Source organism: Lytechinus pictus, chromosome 13 (genome assembly GCF_037042905.1).
Source record: "Lytechinus pictus isolate F3 Inbred chromosome 13, Lp3.0, whole genome shotgun sequence".
Classification (NCBI taxonomy): Eukaryota; Metazoa; Echinodermata; class Echinoidea; order Temnopleuroida; family Toxopneustidae; genus Lytechinus; species Lytechinus pictus.
The window spans coordinates 29,681,665-29,699,753 of record NC_087257.1 but is presented as its reverse complement, the minus strand read 5'-3'; the positions used below and the strand labels follow the sequence as shown (position 1 = coordinate 29,699,753).

Below are 18,089 nucleotides of genomic sequence, written 5' to 3'. Positions count from 1 at the left end.
TCGCATCGCGCCGCACAGCTCAGGAATCGAGGTAGGGGGGGGGGTAAAAAAAACGTATAGTTCACTTTTTCCCTAGGGAAAAAATGGACTATGCGTGACGTCAGCAAGGAAAATGAACTATTTCATGGCAAACGTTTTTCGTAGTAAAACTATTCTTTTTCTCCTTGTGTACACTCTCAATACAACAATTTTAAGTAAGGGATATAATAGTTAATATTAGGGATGCATCCAGGATTTCATAAAGAGCATAAAAATCTATGATGATTTATTCTGTTTATTTTTTTCGACAAAAATGTTGTCACTCAAAAAAATTGGTAAGCTCCTTTCAAATTTGCTGACAAGAAATAGTCTACTGATGTGAGAGCACTCCTCATAAAAAAGGGGGGCACAATGCCAGAATGTCCTTAAAGAGTGCCGTACCCAATCAAGACATTAGTGAATCATTAACAAGATTTGATACTGTCACAGTGGTTAGAATTCGATCTATTTAAAAAAAATAGTCTATTTATATATTTTTGCAGAGGTAACCCATTTCGAAACTTTTAAAAAGTAAGATAACGATAAATGCAACTTAATATCCCTACATAATTATTCAAGCATTATGAAAACTTACAATTATGGTAACTTTGCCCCAGCCCGTTGCAGCTACCATAAAAACCTTGATTTCTTACTCAGCCCTGTTACCATGGTAATTTTCATAATGACAAGATTACAATAGTACCTGTACTTGTTTCTGAAATGAGGTCCAGGAGTGTTTATTTTCTTAATCCTCTGATCACCTTTATTAACATTTAGCTATGTATGATTTTTATTTCAAAATACAATATTTTTTTTCTTATATACAATAGGCTTTTAAGGACGTTCCACAGTTAAAGTGAAATCCATGTCATTTTCACCAAACTTTGCACATAGATACTTTAGAACCTTAATATTCGAAATATGCAAAAATTAACATAGGTCCATGTGCTTGATTTTTCGCTATAGAGCTTCAAAGTTCACCCAAATTGATGTTCTTAAGAATTGCGCATTCAAAAGAATTTTGCATTTTTAGACCGCCCAAGATTACTACAATGAGTTTAAACCTGTATTACTCAGTCAAAATACATGAAAAAGTCATCAAATTTCGCAAGAGAGTTAATAATTGTATCGTTAGAATGGAGAATCTATTAATAGTGCTATTAGTTTGCAATTTTAAGTTTAACAGCACTGTCTGTTCTTAAAAATGGCGTAAAAGATAACAAAATCCCAATCTAAAAAATGTAAAATTTCAGTAACAAACTACAAACGTACAATAAATGCTGCACTTTATTCAAAATCCATGTCATTTTCACCAAAATTTGCAAAGTTGTAGAGGAAGGTATACGTAAGAGGTACAAACATTAAAAAATAGGGGTTCATGTGCTTGTTTTTAAACTATCAGCATTTTTATTAGAGCAAATGTGCTTTGCTTAGTATCTATGTGAAGAAAAAATCAAAACCACTCTACCATTTATTCAAACTCGGGGTAATATTTGTGATTCTTGGCAGCACTGCAGAGTAAAGTATTTTGAAATTGTAGCGAATATTTTTTTGAATGGTCCATGGAATAATTCAATTTTTTAGCTTCATGAAATAACGCATCGGATCTGCAGTTAAAGTGCAGAAGATGAGAAAAATCATCTCATACCCGCAGCTAATTAATCACCTGTTCATCCATTGTGACGTCAGCGCGCAGAGTGTAAACTATGCGCAGATCATAATGCGCACAAATATAACTGTGGAACGTCCTTAAACTGTAAATTATATTTAATTTCATGAAAACTACTAAGAACTAGTATAAGTATAAAATATCAATAAAAGGTGATAGGCCCTACATTTGCCAGTTGGAAAAATATTTCTTACTTTTTGTAAAACAGAATTGCTAGTTATCGGTACATCTAATCAACTGAATAAGCTAGATTTTGACGGGATATCAGTTGGCAGTTCAGTCATAGAACCAAATTCTAATGTAAGAAATCTTGGAGTATTTTTTGACTCGCAATCGAATATGGAAGCACATATTACCAATGATGTGTGTAAATCTTCATTTCATATAATATACAACCTCAGACGTATACGAAAATACTTTGACAATGAAAGCATGAAAACAATTGTCCATGCATGCATTATTAGTATTAAAGGTAGATTATTCTAACAGTTTGCTGTATGGGCTCCCCTTGTCTCAAATCGGGCGTCTTCAGCGAGTACAGAACGCATGTGCACGGCTGATTTGTAGTCAATCTAGATTTTCAAGGATCACCCCTGTCTTAAAAGATCTGCACTGGCTTCCAGTTCGCCAACGAATATCTTTCAAGATTTTGTTAATCGTAAGTGGCCAAGCCCCCAGTTATATTTCTGTGCTTTTACAAAGAAAAGTTCTCAGACACTGTCACAACCTGCGTAGTTCTCATGATAATTTGCTCCTTCATATCCCCACTCATAATACAAAGATAACTTTGGGAGATTGTACTTTTGCCTGTGCAGCCCCAAAATGATGGAATGGTTTGCCATACATGTATGTAATTAGATCATGTCCATCAGTAGAAACGTTCAAACTTAAACTAAAAACCTATCTGTTCAAATAATCCCCATACATTTCTTTACCCCCTTTTTCTAATTTTGTTCTCAAGCATTTCACCAGCTCTTAATTGCAGCGCAGTAGAATATATGTACATAGTTTCTGCGCTATATAAATCAGTATATTATTATTTGTATTTTGTGTGAAATTTTGTCAAACTTGTATACTCTAATGTCATTGCCCGGCGATGAACCTGAACTTGTACTGCATATCACATTTGAATAAAGTAAACACTAAGAACGTTTTCAGAATACCACACAAGGCCAGGCAGGCCAAGGGCATCCTGTTCAAATAGAGACTTGATTTAGGTCTAGGCCAAGCCATTTCATTCAAATCTAACAAGGCTAAATCAATTGGATTTAAACACTGGTTACTCTGAAGTAAAATTTTCCTAGATAAAAGAAACTGCTGAGAATTATACTTATTCATATATGAGGATGAAATAGCGGGGACAGACTAGGCCTAAACTTCAATTTTCAAGCTTGAAGTTTGGGCCTAGTCCGTCCCCGCTATTTCCATGCCCCATGACTACATCGACAATCTCGCTAGTCAGCTAGCACCTGCGGTATCAAAGGCCATATCCCTACATTGACCTAAATTTGAATAGGCCTAAAATCGACAGTTTGTCGTTACTAAAACAGGAGGTCGGAAACAAGTCCACATCTACCCCTGATAATTGACAATAAAAATGAATACAGGTTTACTTTTAGCCTACATTTTTATGAAGCAATTTGATAAAGGTCTAGATCTATGACAAACTATAGTAAATTAGGCCTATTTTTTGAGAAACTCAATGACGGATTTATTTGGAAGTCAGGCAAAAGAAATGGGAATATATGGAACTGGAGGTTTACGTAGTAAAGTAATACGGGATGAGCCCCGAACCCCGGCAAACGCATTACCATTGCAAGTGAGATCAAAACATGAAAATTAACTTAACTTACTGTTATTCCAATGGAATGTCATTAGATTAATATTGATGTTCCCTCTAAGATTTTCTGCTCCAATTATGTTCACTCAGAAATCATGATTTCGAACATCAATCATATATTAAAACAGATGATTAATATAGCTATTTCATTATAGAAACTTGAAATTCACAGAGTCCAAAAGAACAACACTTCGCACAGATCTTGTGGGGAATTGTGGAAAGGAAAAAATATTTTTAATTCATAAGATATGAATAAAACATTAGCGTTTTAGCCAATCATAGAAGTGTATTTTGCGTAATTTGATGTCATTCTCATGAATAAAACATTGACCCTCCAAAATCAACCTTCAAATTTGCCACCGGCAGCAATGTTGGCTATGTACAAAACATATATAGTGATTGAACATTTTTTTCAAATACGTAATTGTAATTGAGCCCAACCCTGTCAACTTTTGTACGCTCAGCTGAAAAGGTGTCATAATAAAGTGTGACCTTGATTATTTTGCAAAGTTTTAGAAAAGAAATCAAGCAGACAAAGGTAAGATAATGATTTCAGATGGAGGTTAAAATGCCATAAATTCAGTAGATATCACATTTTACTTATTTGGAGACCTCTGCTGCAAACTGACGTTGGATATCAGACATTTGTTTAGCAGAATTTCAGCTGACTGGGGACACAGGTTATTTCATCATTGATAAAAATTGATCTTGTGTACTATTTAAACAAAATTTCGGTTATATCTAAAATAAAACTTATTTGAGATGGTTTATTTTGGATTTCACAAATGATACGAACTGAAATAAAAATTTTCTTAGTCAAGGTTTATGAACTAATACCTGCAAGATTTTGTTATCTAATGAATTGATGTACTTTTCTTTAAAAAAAACGCAAAATTATCTTTAATACATGGAGTTCTTTTCAAAGTCAGCAGTGTATTAAATTGCATGATGCATGCAAGACTGCCTGAGGCATTCCTCTTGTACAATTGAGCTTCAATCTCTGTCTTCTCATTGGACGTTTGTTACTTATCATGGGGATCTCAATCATCTCACATGACCATGAGTGTACATGTAGATTTCAATTTCATTCTTAAGATATTTGAAGGAGACGACAAGAGTCCTATTTATAGTTTAAACTTTCTTTTTATCTGTAGGTACACTGTGTATGCAAAGACGAGAGTTGGGAATTATTTGAACAGGCGAGACCTCACTAAGAACAGATTACAATTCCCTGATGGACATTCTCTGGTGGAACAGACTGAAATAAATGGTAACCCATTGGTTCTTTTTCTGTTGGAAGTCACAACCTCTTCATCATTAGTCAAATGCTCTTACCTTAGACCATGAGACCCCCCCCCCTTTTTTTTTTCTTTCTTCCGGTTGACACAGACTGTCATTTGTACCTTATCATATCTGTGCTTGTGAAAATCACTTTAGGGTTAATAGTGCAAAAGCGCAAAAGAAAACTTCTGTGTTATGTGCCTACAAGAAGCTACAATGTTTGAGATTTAAAATAGCCGTATTGTTCCGCTTTAAATAATATCTCATAAACTCCACATGTAAAGGATGTATTGTTGGTTTACTAAGGGAGGGAGGCTCATAAAACTTCTTTTTAACCTTCAATAACTTTTTTTTTGTTCTGTACCTCATTAGTCAGACTTTGTTTATAGATGGGTCATTCATATATTATGGATTTATATGTTATCAAGGCATTCTTGCATAAACAACAAATTTACTCTCTAGATAGGTTTTGGTGCATATAATGGAGTGCATATCAAGTTATCAACCAAATGGATTCAAGAAGACTCTTTGAAAAAAAGAAGGATGATCAATCAGGATCTATAGGATACAAATTGTATTTCATAGCGGATATATATATCTTGGCATTAGGGTGATTGCTAGATATTCAGGGTTATTTGTTTTATTTCAAGTGCTATTTTATGTGCAACAAGCAATGTGGTTTCTGGAAATAATTATTCTTTGGTACATGTTTAATAGAACATTGAATTTCCAATTGTTATTAAATGTTCACATCTTTGGGGAACTCTAGGAAAGATACTTGCCCCAACACATGCAATATTGGAATGTTATTGGCATTTTGGGCAGTGATAAGAGAGAAATTGCCCAACACGCTCATGGATTTCTACATTGATAAAGGATGTGTAGAAGGAAATGTGGTAGGATTCTCTACTTCACTCTATAATACAAGTGTCATATTTCTTGCTGTCCCCTACCTTAAAATAATTAAGCAGTATACCTGTGGGGCGTTTCACAAAGATTGAAGTGTGACTTGGAGTCGCACTTAAATTGTCAGTTGCATGCATTATAATGCATCACGGCATTGGTCAGATCATGCTCTTGGGCACGGCCACGTATCTATCAATCATACAGAATACGTGTTAAATAACGTGCTCGTTGCCAGCGTTAAAACATGACTCTAAGTCACTAATTACCCAAATAATTACTCTTTGTGAAACCTGCCCCAGGTCATCAATATGAGTCATGACAGCATTCACTTTCTCTTTATAATACAGGTGTGATAATTCTTCCTATCCCCTACCTGAAGGATAACTACGCATACTTGATCATTGATAAAAGATCAAATGTAGCTGTTGTGATAGACCCTGGAGATGCAGAAGCTGTGCAGGTATAACAAATCGTCTATTCACTTGTTCAGTGAAGACATGACAAATCTCCCTGTCAAGTACCAACATTGTTGTCTGATATACTGTACCGAGATTAAAGCAAGACAAAATAACTTGATTTGAAATAATGCTTCGCGTTCTCAACTAAAACATCAGAAATTCTAGCAAATTGTCAAATTTTATTGTTAGTATGCCTTATTGTAATATTTTCTATAAGGCTTTATACTTTATGATGTATAAACATCAATATATTTGACTTAATCAGGTTCTGTGCATGTATACTGCTTGTACTCTTGTATTTGAAAGTGACTTTATTATATCAAAGTTTTTTTTTCTTCTTATTTGACTAATTTTGATTTCTTTGATATAGAAGGTGATTGAAGAACAGAATGTACAGCTAACAGCTATCCTGACAACACATAAACACTGGTAAGATATTATGTAAGTCATTCAGAAATATAATGTGACTCAACCCAATATACTTTTTAAAATTTTAAATTGTAATTTTTTAAATTTGAAATCAGAATAAGAGACAGGTGCTATATAAATCCTATGTGTTAAATATTTTTTAAAATAATTTATCACCTTTTTATTTCATATAAACCGAGGTAGAACTTACAGAAACATCTAAACCCAGGATAACGGTTCTAAGCTAACAAGATACAGGGTAACAGTACATGACATACATGTGAGCAGAACATTACAACAAATGTACATCTTGCAGTCAATTGAATAAGTTTAACCATTAATTGATTAATATATCATGTGTGAGGCAAATTAATTTTAGTATGCTATTATGGTTATCAAACAGGAGTTTATCCTTAAAAAGGAAAAAAAAAGGGGAAACTTTGAACACAAATAGAACCAAAATAAGAACTCAAGACCCATTTCCATGCTAAAAAAATGTCCAAGGCCCACCTTCATCATCATACATGAAAGTACAGTCCATCAGGTTGGTGTATCATCGTACCTTTGTTAAAGCTTGCACATGATGTCTTAGGGGGACATTATATGCCTGTCTGCCTGTCTTGAATGAGTTGATCAATATTATTATTAATTTGGCACTTCGTGCAACAATCAAAACATATTAGTAATATTTCAGTTATTTTCAGCCTGGGTATACTGGACCCATCCTGATGTACGAAACCTGATTACAATGCTATATGAATTCAGAGAATAAATTACATGATAACTTTCTATTAATATATCTTTTATCATTATTCTCTTCTATTGCACAAATAGGGATCATTCAGGAGGCAACAGAAAGCTCAAATCTTCCTATTCAAACCTTTCTGTTTATGGAGGTGAGAGAGATGGTGTTCCTGGTGCTACTCAGTGAGTATCTAATGTTAGCAGACCATTCTGAATTTTGAAAAGAGAATCTGAATTTTGACCATTCTAAGCACTAAGTTCAAGATGATTTTCTGTTCAATTTATCACACACTCTTATATATTGTTTTCACTGAGATATTTGATTTTATCATGTTACCTATATCATGGGAGTTCAAGGGGGGGGGGGGGGTGGGAGAACTTGTTGGTTTTCAGAGCTTAATCAGTAAAAAATATCTGACTTAAACCATAATTACATGTTTGTTGGTCATAATTTGGGGGATGTCCCCCTTGAATTTCAAAATTAATAGCATAGCATCTTATGGGAGAGGATAGTCTAATTCCTCTCAGAGAGACCGAAAAATCTTACAAAATCACTGTGCATGATGTACATGTAAAGAATTATCACACTCGATGTATATGACTGTATAAAAGGATGATGACGATTCAGTTCACAGTTCCACGGTTGATGGTATGATTGCATTCCTTATTGTTGAACAGCGAAATAAAATGTATATGAGTACTTATGGCACTCTGCAGAATGGATTTGGTGCGTTACAAATCCCAATATATTATTATTATTTATTATTAACCGTATCAGACATCTGAGCAGGGCAACTTTAAAACATTGTTGCCTGCTTAAGACTGGGATCAAATGGCCGGTCAATAAAATTCCAATTGTTTATCCACGGGCCAAATTTATTGCCCGCTCAGGAAAGTCAATGAGAAAATGCGTGGAAATGTAGCGGGCAATAAAAGGCAGCGCTAATATCCGGGTATTCTACGCGTTTTTGCACGCGTCCTTGAACCGCGCAGTGCTATACGTCATAATGGTAATCAAGTTAAGACAACGCTGGATACTGCATCCCTAGGCCAGGGACGCGTCATTTCAATTACGTCACAATGGTAAAGTTCAGAGGCCCAGTCTGCTCAACATGATAAACTAGATTCTCATTCTAAAAATTTAAAATATCTAAATTTTAACGATTTTTGCTCTAGATGTCTGATTTGGTTAATAATAGCAATATTGACTGACCTGGGGGCGAAAGGACATATATCGCCCTCACTAAATTGATATCACCCTCGTCTACGACTCGGGCGATATAAATCTAGTTCGGGCGATATATGTCGTATCGCCCCAAGGCCAGTCAATATTGCTTTATTATTACAAGGAGATAGTTATTTACATTGTCAAGCATCAATTATTGTAGTGGAAATGTAGGCATTTCCTAGATCTAAATAGGACAGATTTTCTCTGTTTTTGTTAAAAGAAAATAGTATTACTGACCTATGCTTACTGTATGTATAAAATAATTCACAAAGAAATTTTAAACAATGCAAATCCAATTGGTGACTATTTTATCACTATGTGATGTGTATCACTCCCCCCCCCCCCCCATAAAAAAGTTATTTTTCTATTTTATTTGACTTTTGAAGATGATACAAAAACAAGAAAGAAAGATTGAAATAAGCTTATATTTTCCTCAACATTTTTGTTCTTTTTTGCAGTAAATTAAAAGATGGTGAATGTATTCAATTTGGAGATTTAAAGTTCACTGCACTATTTACACCAGGACATACTGTAGGTAGGTCATTTTCAGAGAGCTATCTTCCTTTGTCTTTCTTCGTGTTTTAGTCTTGCTAGGATTCCTTAATAGGCTGTGCTTAAACTGGATTTAGTAGACAGACATAGGAAGATATAATACAAGAACATACATTACAGTCACATCCCTTTTAATTATTATCGGCAGCTATTTCTTTGTCATGTATTTATGACATTTTCTGAGTTTATAAAAATGAAAAGATTCCACCTTTTATTTACTCGTACACTTGTCTTATTTGTGAAGTAAAAGAAGGGCTGGCATCCGAGAACATAGTGGGATGCAATAGACTAATACTATGTAAGCCTGTATTCTGAACTCAGGTTTAAATGAAACCCTGGTTTAAAATAATAGTTTAACTGTTGAGAGCCAATTGGGGTAGGAATCCCTAACAGGACACATCCAATTTATTAACTTGTTTGACTCTCAAATTGTTCATAATTGTCTGGGAAAGACAACTGAAGCATTTTGAAGTATTTTTCTTCATAATGATAGCAAAGGGAAACAAAAAAGTAAGCATAAGAAATATACAACATAAACAGCATTTTTAATTTTAGCACAGAGTTTGACCGTGGCCTTACTTCAGAATACGGGCCATAGGCCTTTATTCTAGACTCTGGTTTGAATCAATCTTTGGTCTGAAGTTGTGGTTAACTATAGATAGCCAAATGTAACACATATTTCTAACAATTGAGTCTTGATTTATCAGCTCAATTAACATTCAAACCACTATTAACTGTCTGGGAATAATAGCTTAAATAGTTTTCTTCACCATTGAAGCACTAGGAAACATAAAACTAAACACAAGAAATGTACATTACAAACAAAGGTTTAAACTTCCCATGATTTAGTACAGACTTAGATCATGGCTGCATGGCCTGAGTTAAACCAGAGTTTAGAATATAGTCCATAGTCTGTATATACTCTCATGACGTATACCCTTTGGCAAAACAATTGAAAATGAAATATAATGTTTGTTAAAAATATTTGATCTGCATTGGAAAATTGGGTTGTTAGGAGGACCAAGTCAAAAAAAAAAAAAAAACTGTTCAAACAACTTGAACGACTGTTAAAAAGCATAAAGCATATGCCCTTCCCTAAAAGTTACTGAAATTTCACATTTAATATCTTTACATCCATGAAATGGCTATCACTAGATCTAGTAACATGAAAACATATGGGACTAGAATGCTTGAATTTTCGCCGTTTCGTGGCCGAAAAGATCTGAAATTTAAGCAACTCTTGATGAAGTTTTTTTTTTCTTTCTTTTTTCTTTGTCTTGTCTACATAGCGGAGGGAAACAATAGGCGCCCCAGCAGCGGCGATAGCGGCATTATCTTCTTATTGCCAAGGTTTAAGCTTTCGAAATGTCATCGTAACTTAAATTATTGGTCCTTTTTCATGAACATTAAACATTATGGTAATACAGTATCACTAAGCATCCTGCATAAGTTTCAAGTCACATGATTGTTATTTAGGATCATTGAAATCTTAAGCATGGTTAAGTTTTTGAAATGTCATCATAACAGTGAATAAGGACCCACTTTATGAAACCTGGACATACGCGTAATCAAGTATCACTGTCTGGTATGAGTTGCAGGTCACATGATCAAGGTCTTGGTATCAATATTAAAAATTAACCAAGGTTAAAATTTTGAATTTTAAGATGATTTTGGAAGTATAAACCCCTATTCCATGAAACTTTCATATAATGGTTGTGATGAATCAGCAAATGGACAAAGGTAATTTCAAGTTACTGGGAAAAGGTCAAATGTTATTTCAGGTCAATGAACTTAGGATGTTGTTATCAAATGAATGTTTATTTTTTCCTTTCACTTTTGAACAGTTATTCATCGTACATGCAGTTGTTTTCAAAGTCAGCACTACATCAGTATTGACTTGCATAAAGCAGACAAGACTGTCGGAAGCGTTCCTCTCTTTCTTTCGTTCTTTTTTTTTTTTACCCCTGCTGGTTAACCCCAACTGCCCGTTTATTTATAGCATTTAAATGTTTTTTGTTTTCAAAATAAACGTAGTGAATCAGGCCTAGTTAGGAGGCATCCCGGATATCCTCTTTAGTGACAGCATAATGTACTTGGCATTTTTGTAGCACCATCTATGTACATGTAGACATATTGTATTCTGTACTATCTGTAGCACACAAGAATAAAGGAAGAATAATAGAGTTTAGATGAGTGTCTTAGTGCTGAGAACTAATACTGTTAGAAAAGATGAGACTTTAGTTAAGATTTGAAAGATTTTATGTTGGTATATTGTAAATTATTCCAAAGAGAAGGTGCTGCACCAGAGAAATCTTGCTAATTGCATTTCAGGAGAAGAAACCAGGTGTGGGGGGCACTCACATATATTGGTGGTATGGGGACGTGCCGCTTTGATGACCCCCTTTTTCAGACCTAATTTTCAGTTCTCTAGATACTCTGAATTACAAAAGTTCAGAAGCCGCCCAGCCCCGCTCACAAGACCCCCGTTACGAGACATGTCAGTTCCCCAGCCCTGTCAAAATTGTCAAGCGCGAGATGCACGTACGGCTTTGCAACTCCCTACATTATAACTAGTAGCCGCTCTATGCATGGCTAGTGCATTCACAGCGCTATGGTGCACCGTACCAAGCTACAGTGCCGCAGTCCCATTCCATAGACCCTGTTTTTCACACACCACGGTACATATTCAGTTGCCAAGACCACATACATTTCCCTTTTAGACCGTTCCTTAGACCCCCATTTCAGAGTTTCGTGAGGCACACCCCCATCAAAAAATGATTTTAGTGCCCCCCCCCCCTCGGGGGTGTGATGATCTCAGGCTATGGGCTAGTATGAATGTTGTTAGTGTAAAGTACCTAGGTGTACTGTAGGTGTTATTATGCATATTAGTTATAAGACAGCACAAACTGGAGACTGTGTGAGTACCGAGTAGTTCAAGGCCCCAACTCACAAAGTGTAATGTAAGATTTAAATCACACTTAAAATTTGGATTGGTTTTAAATATATGACACAAATTCAGATCATTCATAATTAAAGATTGACTCAAATCTGTTGCAACTCTTTGTAAAATGGGTCTCTTATTGATGCTTTCAATGTGTGCTATGGTGTACTGCCTTAAATGTTTCGATAATGTGGCCTCATTCTTTGTTAATTGTATTTCCTGCTGATATAGGTCACATGGTTTATCTACTTGATAGATCAGATAAGAATATACCTAGCTCTCTCTTCACTGGTGATATTCTTTTCTTAGGTGGAAATGGTAAGTTCTACAGTGCGTATCAAAAAAAAGTTTACACTTTGAAAAAACCCTGGGAATTAAAAAATATACAACATGTGGGTAATTTTTTCACATATAATCTTAGGTTTGGGTCTCATCTATCCAATGCAAGTAAAAGTTTTGACAGAATATTGCACTTGAGTGAGCACTGTCCATTTTTGTAAAGCTCGCAGAAATCTGTTTGCGCAGAAATGCTCGTTTTCACGTAGTGTCAAGGAGAAAGGGCAAAATAAAATTTACCCTGCGAAACATTTCCCTTGCACTTTTAGTCAATAGAAACTAGACGGATACATTCAAGCATTTTGTAACAATTTTGCCACCCAAATTGAAATTTCAACACTTAGTAAGCACAACCTTTACCCTTTTTGTGCCAGCTGGATCTGAGGACATAACTAAATCTGAACAAAAGTTTATATCAGACATCTCTAGCATTTTTTATCAAGTTTTTATCATTTATAGTGGGTTTACATTTCATTTTTATTTAATACTTGTTTCTCCACACCTTTTCCAAGCTTTACAATGATTAACAAAATGAAAATCAAGCCTAAGCCATTTCATGTAAATCACAGCTCAGTGTAAAGCAAATATTTTGATTGCCTCGATGTGTGGGGGAGTGGGATGGGGCACAATGCACTCTTCGAAGTGTTTTGGGCAAGGAAAAGTTTTAAAAGGTAAAAGATATCTTCAAATCAATTTTAATAGATAAATTCAACTTGTTCTTCATGATTAAGGTCTACTTTTATTCGCATAACTATTTCAAAGTTCTGCGCAAATCATTTTTCACTAACTTTTCAAAAGTAAGTGATGTTCTCTCAAGCGGAAATATTTTTCGACAGTTATATCGTCATTTGCTTAAATGGATCTGTACCAATGTTACAATGTGGAAAAATCTTCAGGATATTACAAATGTATAATTTTACAGGTTTTTTTCTAAGTGTAAACTTTTTTTTGATACGCACTGTATTTTCAATGTCTTGATTTTTCAGAAGCGCCTGTACATTGAGCATAATGGTAATTTTCCACTTATACCGCACACAATTGAAAAGTTGTTCAGTGCACATTTTGAATTTCCCTACGCCCACACTCAAATCTCCATTTGCTTTTGTAGAACGTCACCCTTTGAAGATTATTTCAAGTTCCTCCTTTCACAATCAGTAAAGAATAAGTGAAGAATTTCTAACACTTAACTTCAAATATGTTTACAATATTTTTTTTCAAAGTTTTGGAGTTTGAACAAATTTCAATTGCCATATAAATCAATTCAATTTGTTGGGCAAAAACTATAGAATTCTTTTAACTGAAATTCTTAAAATTTTTGAAGGGGTTTGGGTTAAGTATGGGTAAAATCAGCAATTTAACTGAAATTCTCAAATACTCAATTTTTTTAATGGGTTAAAGTATCGATAAATTCTGCAATTATTCTGATGATACCATGAATAGATTTGAATACTTCCTATCTCTACTTTGTCTAATAGGTCGAATGTTTGAAGGGGCTCCATCTATCATGCTTAGTAGTCTTGATAAAATCTGCAGTCTTTCTGACAATATCCTGATATGGCCGGGTAAGGACAATTGTTTGTTAGGGTTTTTTTTTTTCATTCCACCAAGATAGAATTAAATCCTTGAAATCACTTGAAGTCTCAAAAAAGCAGGTCAAAATGAGATAAAATGAATAATTAACAAGAAAGTTGTGAGCATTCGAATGTTGAGATCATTTATACTACATGGAGATCCTTCTATTGGCATTGCAACAAGGATGTGTGAGGTCCCACATGAACAACTTTGCCATTATTTTTACTTTTGTAAATCACTTCAGTTTTCTCTAGCTTTTATCAAGTCTGTCATCTGACCAAGTTTTTTTTAGTGGACATGTAATACAGATTTCACAAAATATATTAATTGATAAAGAATTTACATGCTATCATGTAAAATGAGCAAAGAGAGATGTTTGGGGTATATTTTCAGTTTCCAAAGGGGAGAGTTGGTCAGAGCGAGAGGGGGGGGGGGGGAGTATGGGGGCACTTTAAAAGAAATGGAAAAAACCTTGACATGCAAACAAAAATACACAAAAAAATCATCTCCATTCTCAGTGAGTATTTTCTAAGGGTAAAAGCTCATATTAATACCTTGTATTTGTTTCATTTTATCTTCATGAATAGGTCATGAATATGCATTAGATAATCTCCAGTTTGCCCACAACTTTGATGCAGAAAATGAAGATGTCACGGTAAGTAAAAGCAGGGTTTTTGTTTAATATAGAAAAATGACAAGTGAGGGGAATATAGCAATCCTCTTTTTGTGTAAAAAATTGTACTGAGGAAGAATATCATTAGATTATGATCCAGTACAGTGGACTGTTGTTCAGATGCCACAAATAATACCTGAAATGGGTTGGCTGATCATTCAGTGGGGAAAGGGGCCATTTATGCAATGAAAAAACTGACAGACCCCCCCCCCCCCAAAAAAAAAAAAAAGTTCATCACCTCTTAGGGCAACCATCTTCCCAGTCAGCCCCCCCCCCCAGTAATGCTGTTTGAAAATTAATGAAAGTGATCATATCAATTGAATGCAGCAATTTAAATATGCTTTATACCTTGGGTTGGCAGTTCAGGTTTTAAAGTAAAGTAGATAAATTGTAGAAATCCTGTATGTAGTATTACATATGAATTTTCATCTAGTATGTATATAAGGAGAAGTAAGATAATTTGATTTGAAAGTGATGTACATGTGTTAGCTTATTTTTTATGTTATATCTTTTGCAGAGAAAATTACATTGGGTGGAGGAGAGGAGAAAAGAAAGGAAAATTACAGTGAGTTTTTGTAACATAAGTGAAATGAACATTGATTTTGAAGAAAATAATAATTGTTATATGATTTTACTCTTTTTCTAGGTTTTAATTGTATATTGTTCATGATCCATACCTTATACATATTTCACTGAGATGAAAGATTGCTTGCCTACTGCCTGGAGATAATTTCTTTATGAATGGTCTAGGGCTTGGATGGATTTTTTAGCCTTAACATTTCTATATCTTCTTAAATCAATCATCTTCATGCATTGAATTCAAATTCTAAGCATTTTTATTATAGAGGTTGTTTTGTCTACATCAAAGCTCCCCAGAAATAAATCCATATGAATGTGTGCAAATATTTTTCCAATTATCCTTGTTCATTCTGAAAGTGGCGCCTGGCCCACATGCCCACTTTGCCCCCTGCAGGATATGCCACTGTTCCTCTGTATTATTTCTAAACTTGAAAGTCTTGTGAATTATCAAAATCAAGGAGTTTTCTTAAGTTTTCATCTATTCCAGAATAAAGAACAATTGATTTGTTGTTTCACATTTGGAATTCTGTTCCTTGATTTATTACGGCATGTACAAGAATCTAGTCTATTGAAATATTTTTATTATGAGAGGAGGGGTTATGCAGTTTTGATGGACCCCATGGTGATGAAAAGCCAGAATTTGTATTTGAAACTGGAAGATTACTTTCAAATGTATTGACTGATTACCTATTGAATTTTATCATGTTGTTTGCCTACATTCAAAATTATGTCAAGAAGAATTATATTGGTTTCAAATGAAAATATTTTTAAAAGCTTCCCATGAAACAATTTTTTCCTCCACCTACTCTGTTTCTGATCATATTAATAGAATGCAATATGACTGAGTTGAACCAACAGGCCCATAGATGACTATCCAATGTTTCCTGTCACCAGTCAGATGGGCTATAAAAAATAAATGCATTAGATATTCACAGTGTCAAAGGCCTTGAAAATCAACCAGCTGATAAAAATTTCATCAAATCAAGTAGGACTATGAACAGACAATTTAATTCTCAGCAGGACTTCTTATTTTTCTTGCTTTACTTATCGGCCTGTGACTTAATAGTCCTGTATCATGGACACTGCCATATTGTTCTGTCTGTTTGCAACTTTTAAATACTCCACTGGAATTCTGCTGTGAATTAGCGATATGTGTCTGAGCACTAAATGCTATTTCCTTGGCTATTTACCCTGATTATGTACTCTAGCATTCAAAGAATTCCTTCTTGTAATTTCCTACAATTTCTCTGCATTGCTGTATTCCAGAGCCCATCAACCCTTGGTGAAGAGAAAACCTACAACCCATTCTTGAGGACTTCAGAAGACAGTATCCTACAGAAGGTTGATCCTGGACACCAGACCACATCTGACAGGCAAGCCTTGAGGGTTAAAGCTCTGGCTTTCCTTCGCAAGAGCAAAGATTCTTTTAGCTACAAACTATAAGTAAGCATTAGTTAACCTATAATACTCATGAACTGAGAGGTTTATCATGACTTGATGAGTCAAAATCGATACCCAAATCGGTGCCTTCCTCTCAGCTGTAAACTGCAGTTCTTGTTGTCTTCAGGTTGGCAAGTTATGTCAGATAGATATGCTTCAAGGGAAAAAGTCATTGCTTTCATCTGCAAAGACTATATTACAAATTATAGCACCTATTAATTTCAAGGTTAATGAGCATAAATTTGGAGGTGTATCTTGTACTTTCTCAAGTTAATCTGATGTACCGGTAACGTAAGCTTGATGGCTTAAGCTCTCATTTTCCACCTAAGAGCAAAATCTTTCACAAGAAAGTAGCAATCATAAACTTCATCAGCAAGTCTTGTTTGTTTTGTACATGTACAATGAAATTTTGAAGGAGTAAAAACATGTTATTCATTTTGTATTATGGTGATTGGTATTGAATTTTTATAGGGCTGCTTACATTCCACATCAGAAAGAAGAGGAATATAACTACACATCCAATAGAAGTAGGAATAATCAGGCTTGTCAGACATAGCAACAAGTATGAAAACTGAACTGTAATGTTTAATTCTTTATATTCATTTATGAATGGTATGAACCACAAATAAGTAATTTATTTTAAATTATGATATGTTGGGATAAAACCAGTCAACAAGCAACAATGTCACACATGTTATGAATTATCACCATCATTATCTTTTATAAAATAGTGCTAAATTTATCGACATTCGAGTTGTTTGATAAATTATCTACTATATGTATTAGTGCCAGAATTGAAGGTTAAATGAATATTGTTTTTTCTTTGAATGTTATATCATTCAAGTGTGCAAAGATGATGAATGCTTGCATAAAGCATCACTCTAATACAGGTAGGCTACTGTAGGTCAATCGAAGCTTAGATTTTTGTATTTAAAAAAATATATTGTATGTTTACTTGTACTTATGGAATTTTATGCATATTTACATGTAATATTGTATATTTTAGAAAATGTAATTTTATATGTTGGCAAAAAGAAGCTGCTGAAAACTGCTTATCTAATAAAAGAGAGCCAATGGAGTAAATTAGAAAGTCAAAAAAGGGCCTAAGCTTTCGATCCTAGCAGAATCTTCGTCGGAGGCAAAATGACAAACATATAAAGTGGAACCTTCCACTTTATATGTTTGTCATTTTGCCTCCGACGAAGATTCTGCTAGGATCGAAAGCTTAGGCCCTTTTTTGACTTTCTAATTTTATATGTTGTTTACATTATGTATATCAGCCAAATACATGTATTTTTTGTAAAGCAACTTAATACTTGTATACCTTTATCATGTCAAATCCTATTTTTGTATGCTGTTATGTACGTACTATAGCCAAGCTATATATTTATTTATATCAACTGCCATTCTTTTTGGAATTCTCAGGATTGCAATATGCATGTGT

At 34.4% G+C, this 18,089-nt stretch overlaps 1 protein-coding gene across 3 annotated transcripts; it reads left to right on the top strand.

Annotated features, from left to right (window-relative positions):
• The first annotated feature begins 4,565 nt into the window (after positions 1–4,565).
• On the top strand, positions 4,566–17,205 carry LOC129275154 (probable hydrolase PNKD). Of its 3 annotated transcripts, XM_064108230.1 has the most exons (11): positions 4,566–4,797; positions 6,062–6,174; positions 6,543–6,601; positions 7,415–7,507; positions 9,011–9,087; positions 12,277–12,363; positions 13,857–13,943; positions 14,541–14,608; positions 15,144–15,191; positions 16,472–16,648; positions 17,117–17,205. In XM_064108230.1, the coding sequence occupies exons 1-10, from the start codon at positions 4,581–4,583 to the stop codon at positions 16,646–16,648; spliced, it is 1,026 nt and encodes a 341-aa protein (XP_063964300.1). In that variant the 5' UTR covers positions 4,566–4,580; the 3' UTR covers positions 17,117–17,205. The 3 variants fall into 3 exon arrangements, with proteins under 3 accessions (XP_063964300.1, XP_063964301.1, XP_063964302.1); XM_064108231.1 differs by lacking the exon at positions 17,117–17,205 and having other exon boundaries at positions 6,546–6,601; positions 16,472–16,740; XM_064108232.1 differs by lacking the exons at positions 12,277–12,363; positions 17,117–17,205 and having other exon boundaries at positions 16,472–16,740.
• The last annotated feature ends 884 nt before the right edge of the window (positions 17,206–18,089 follow it).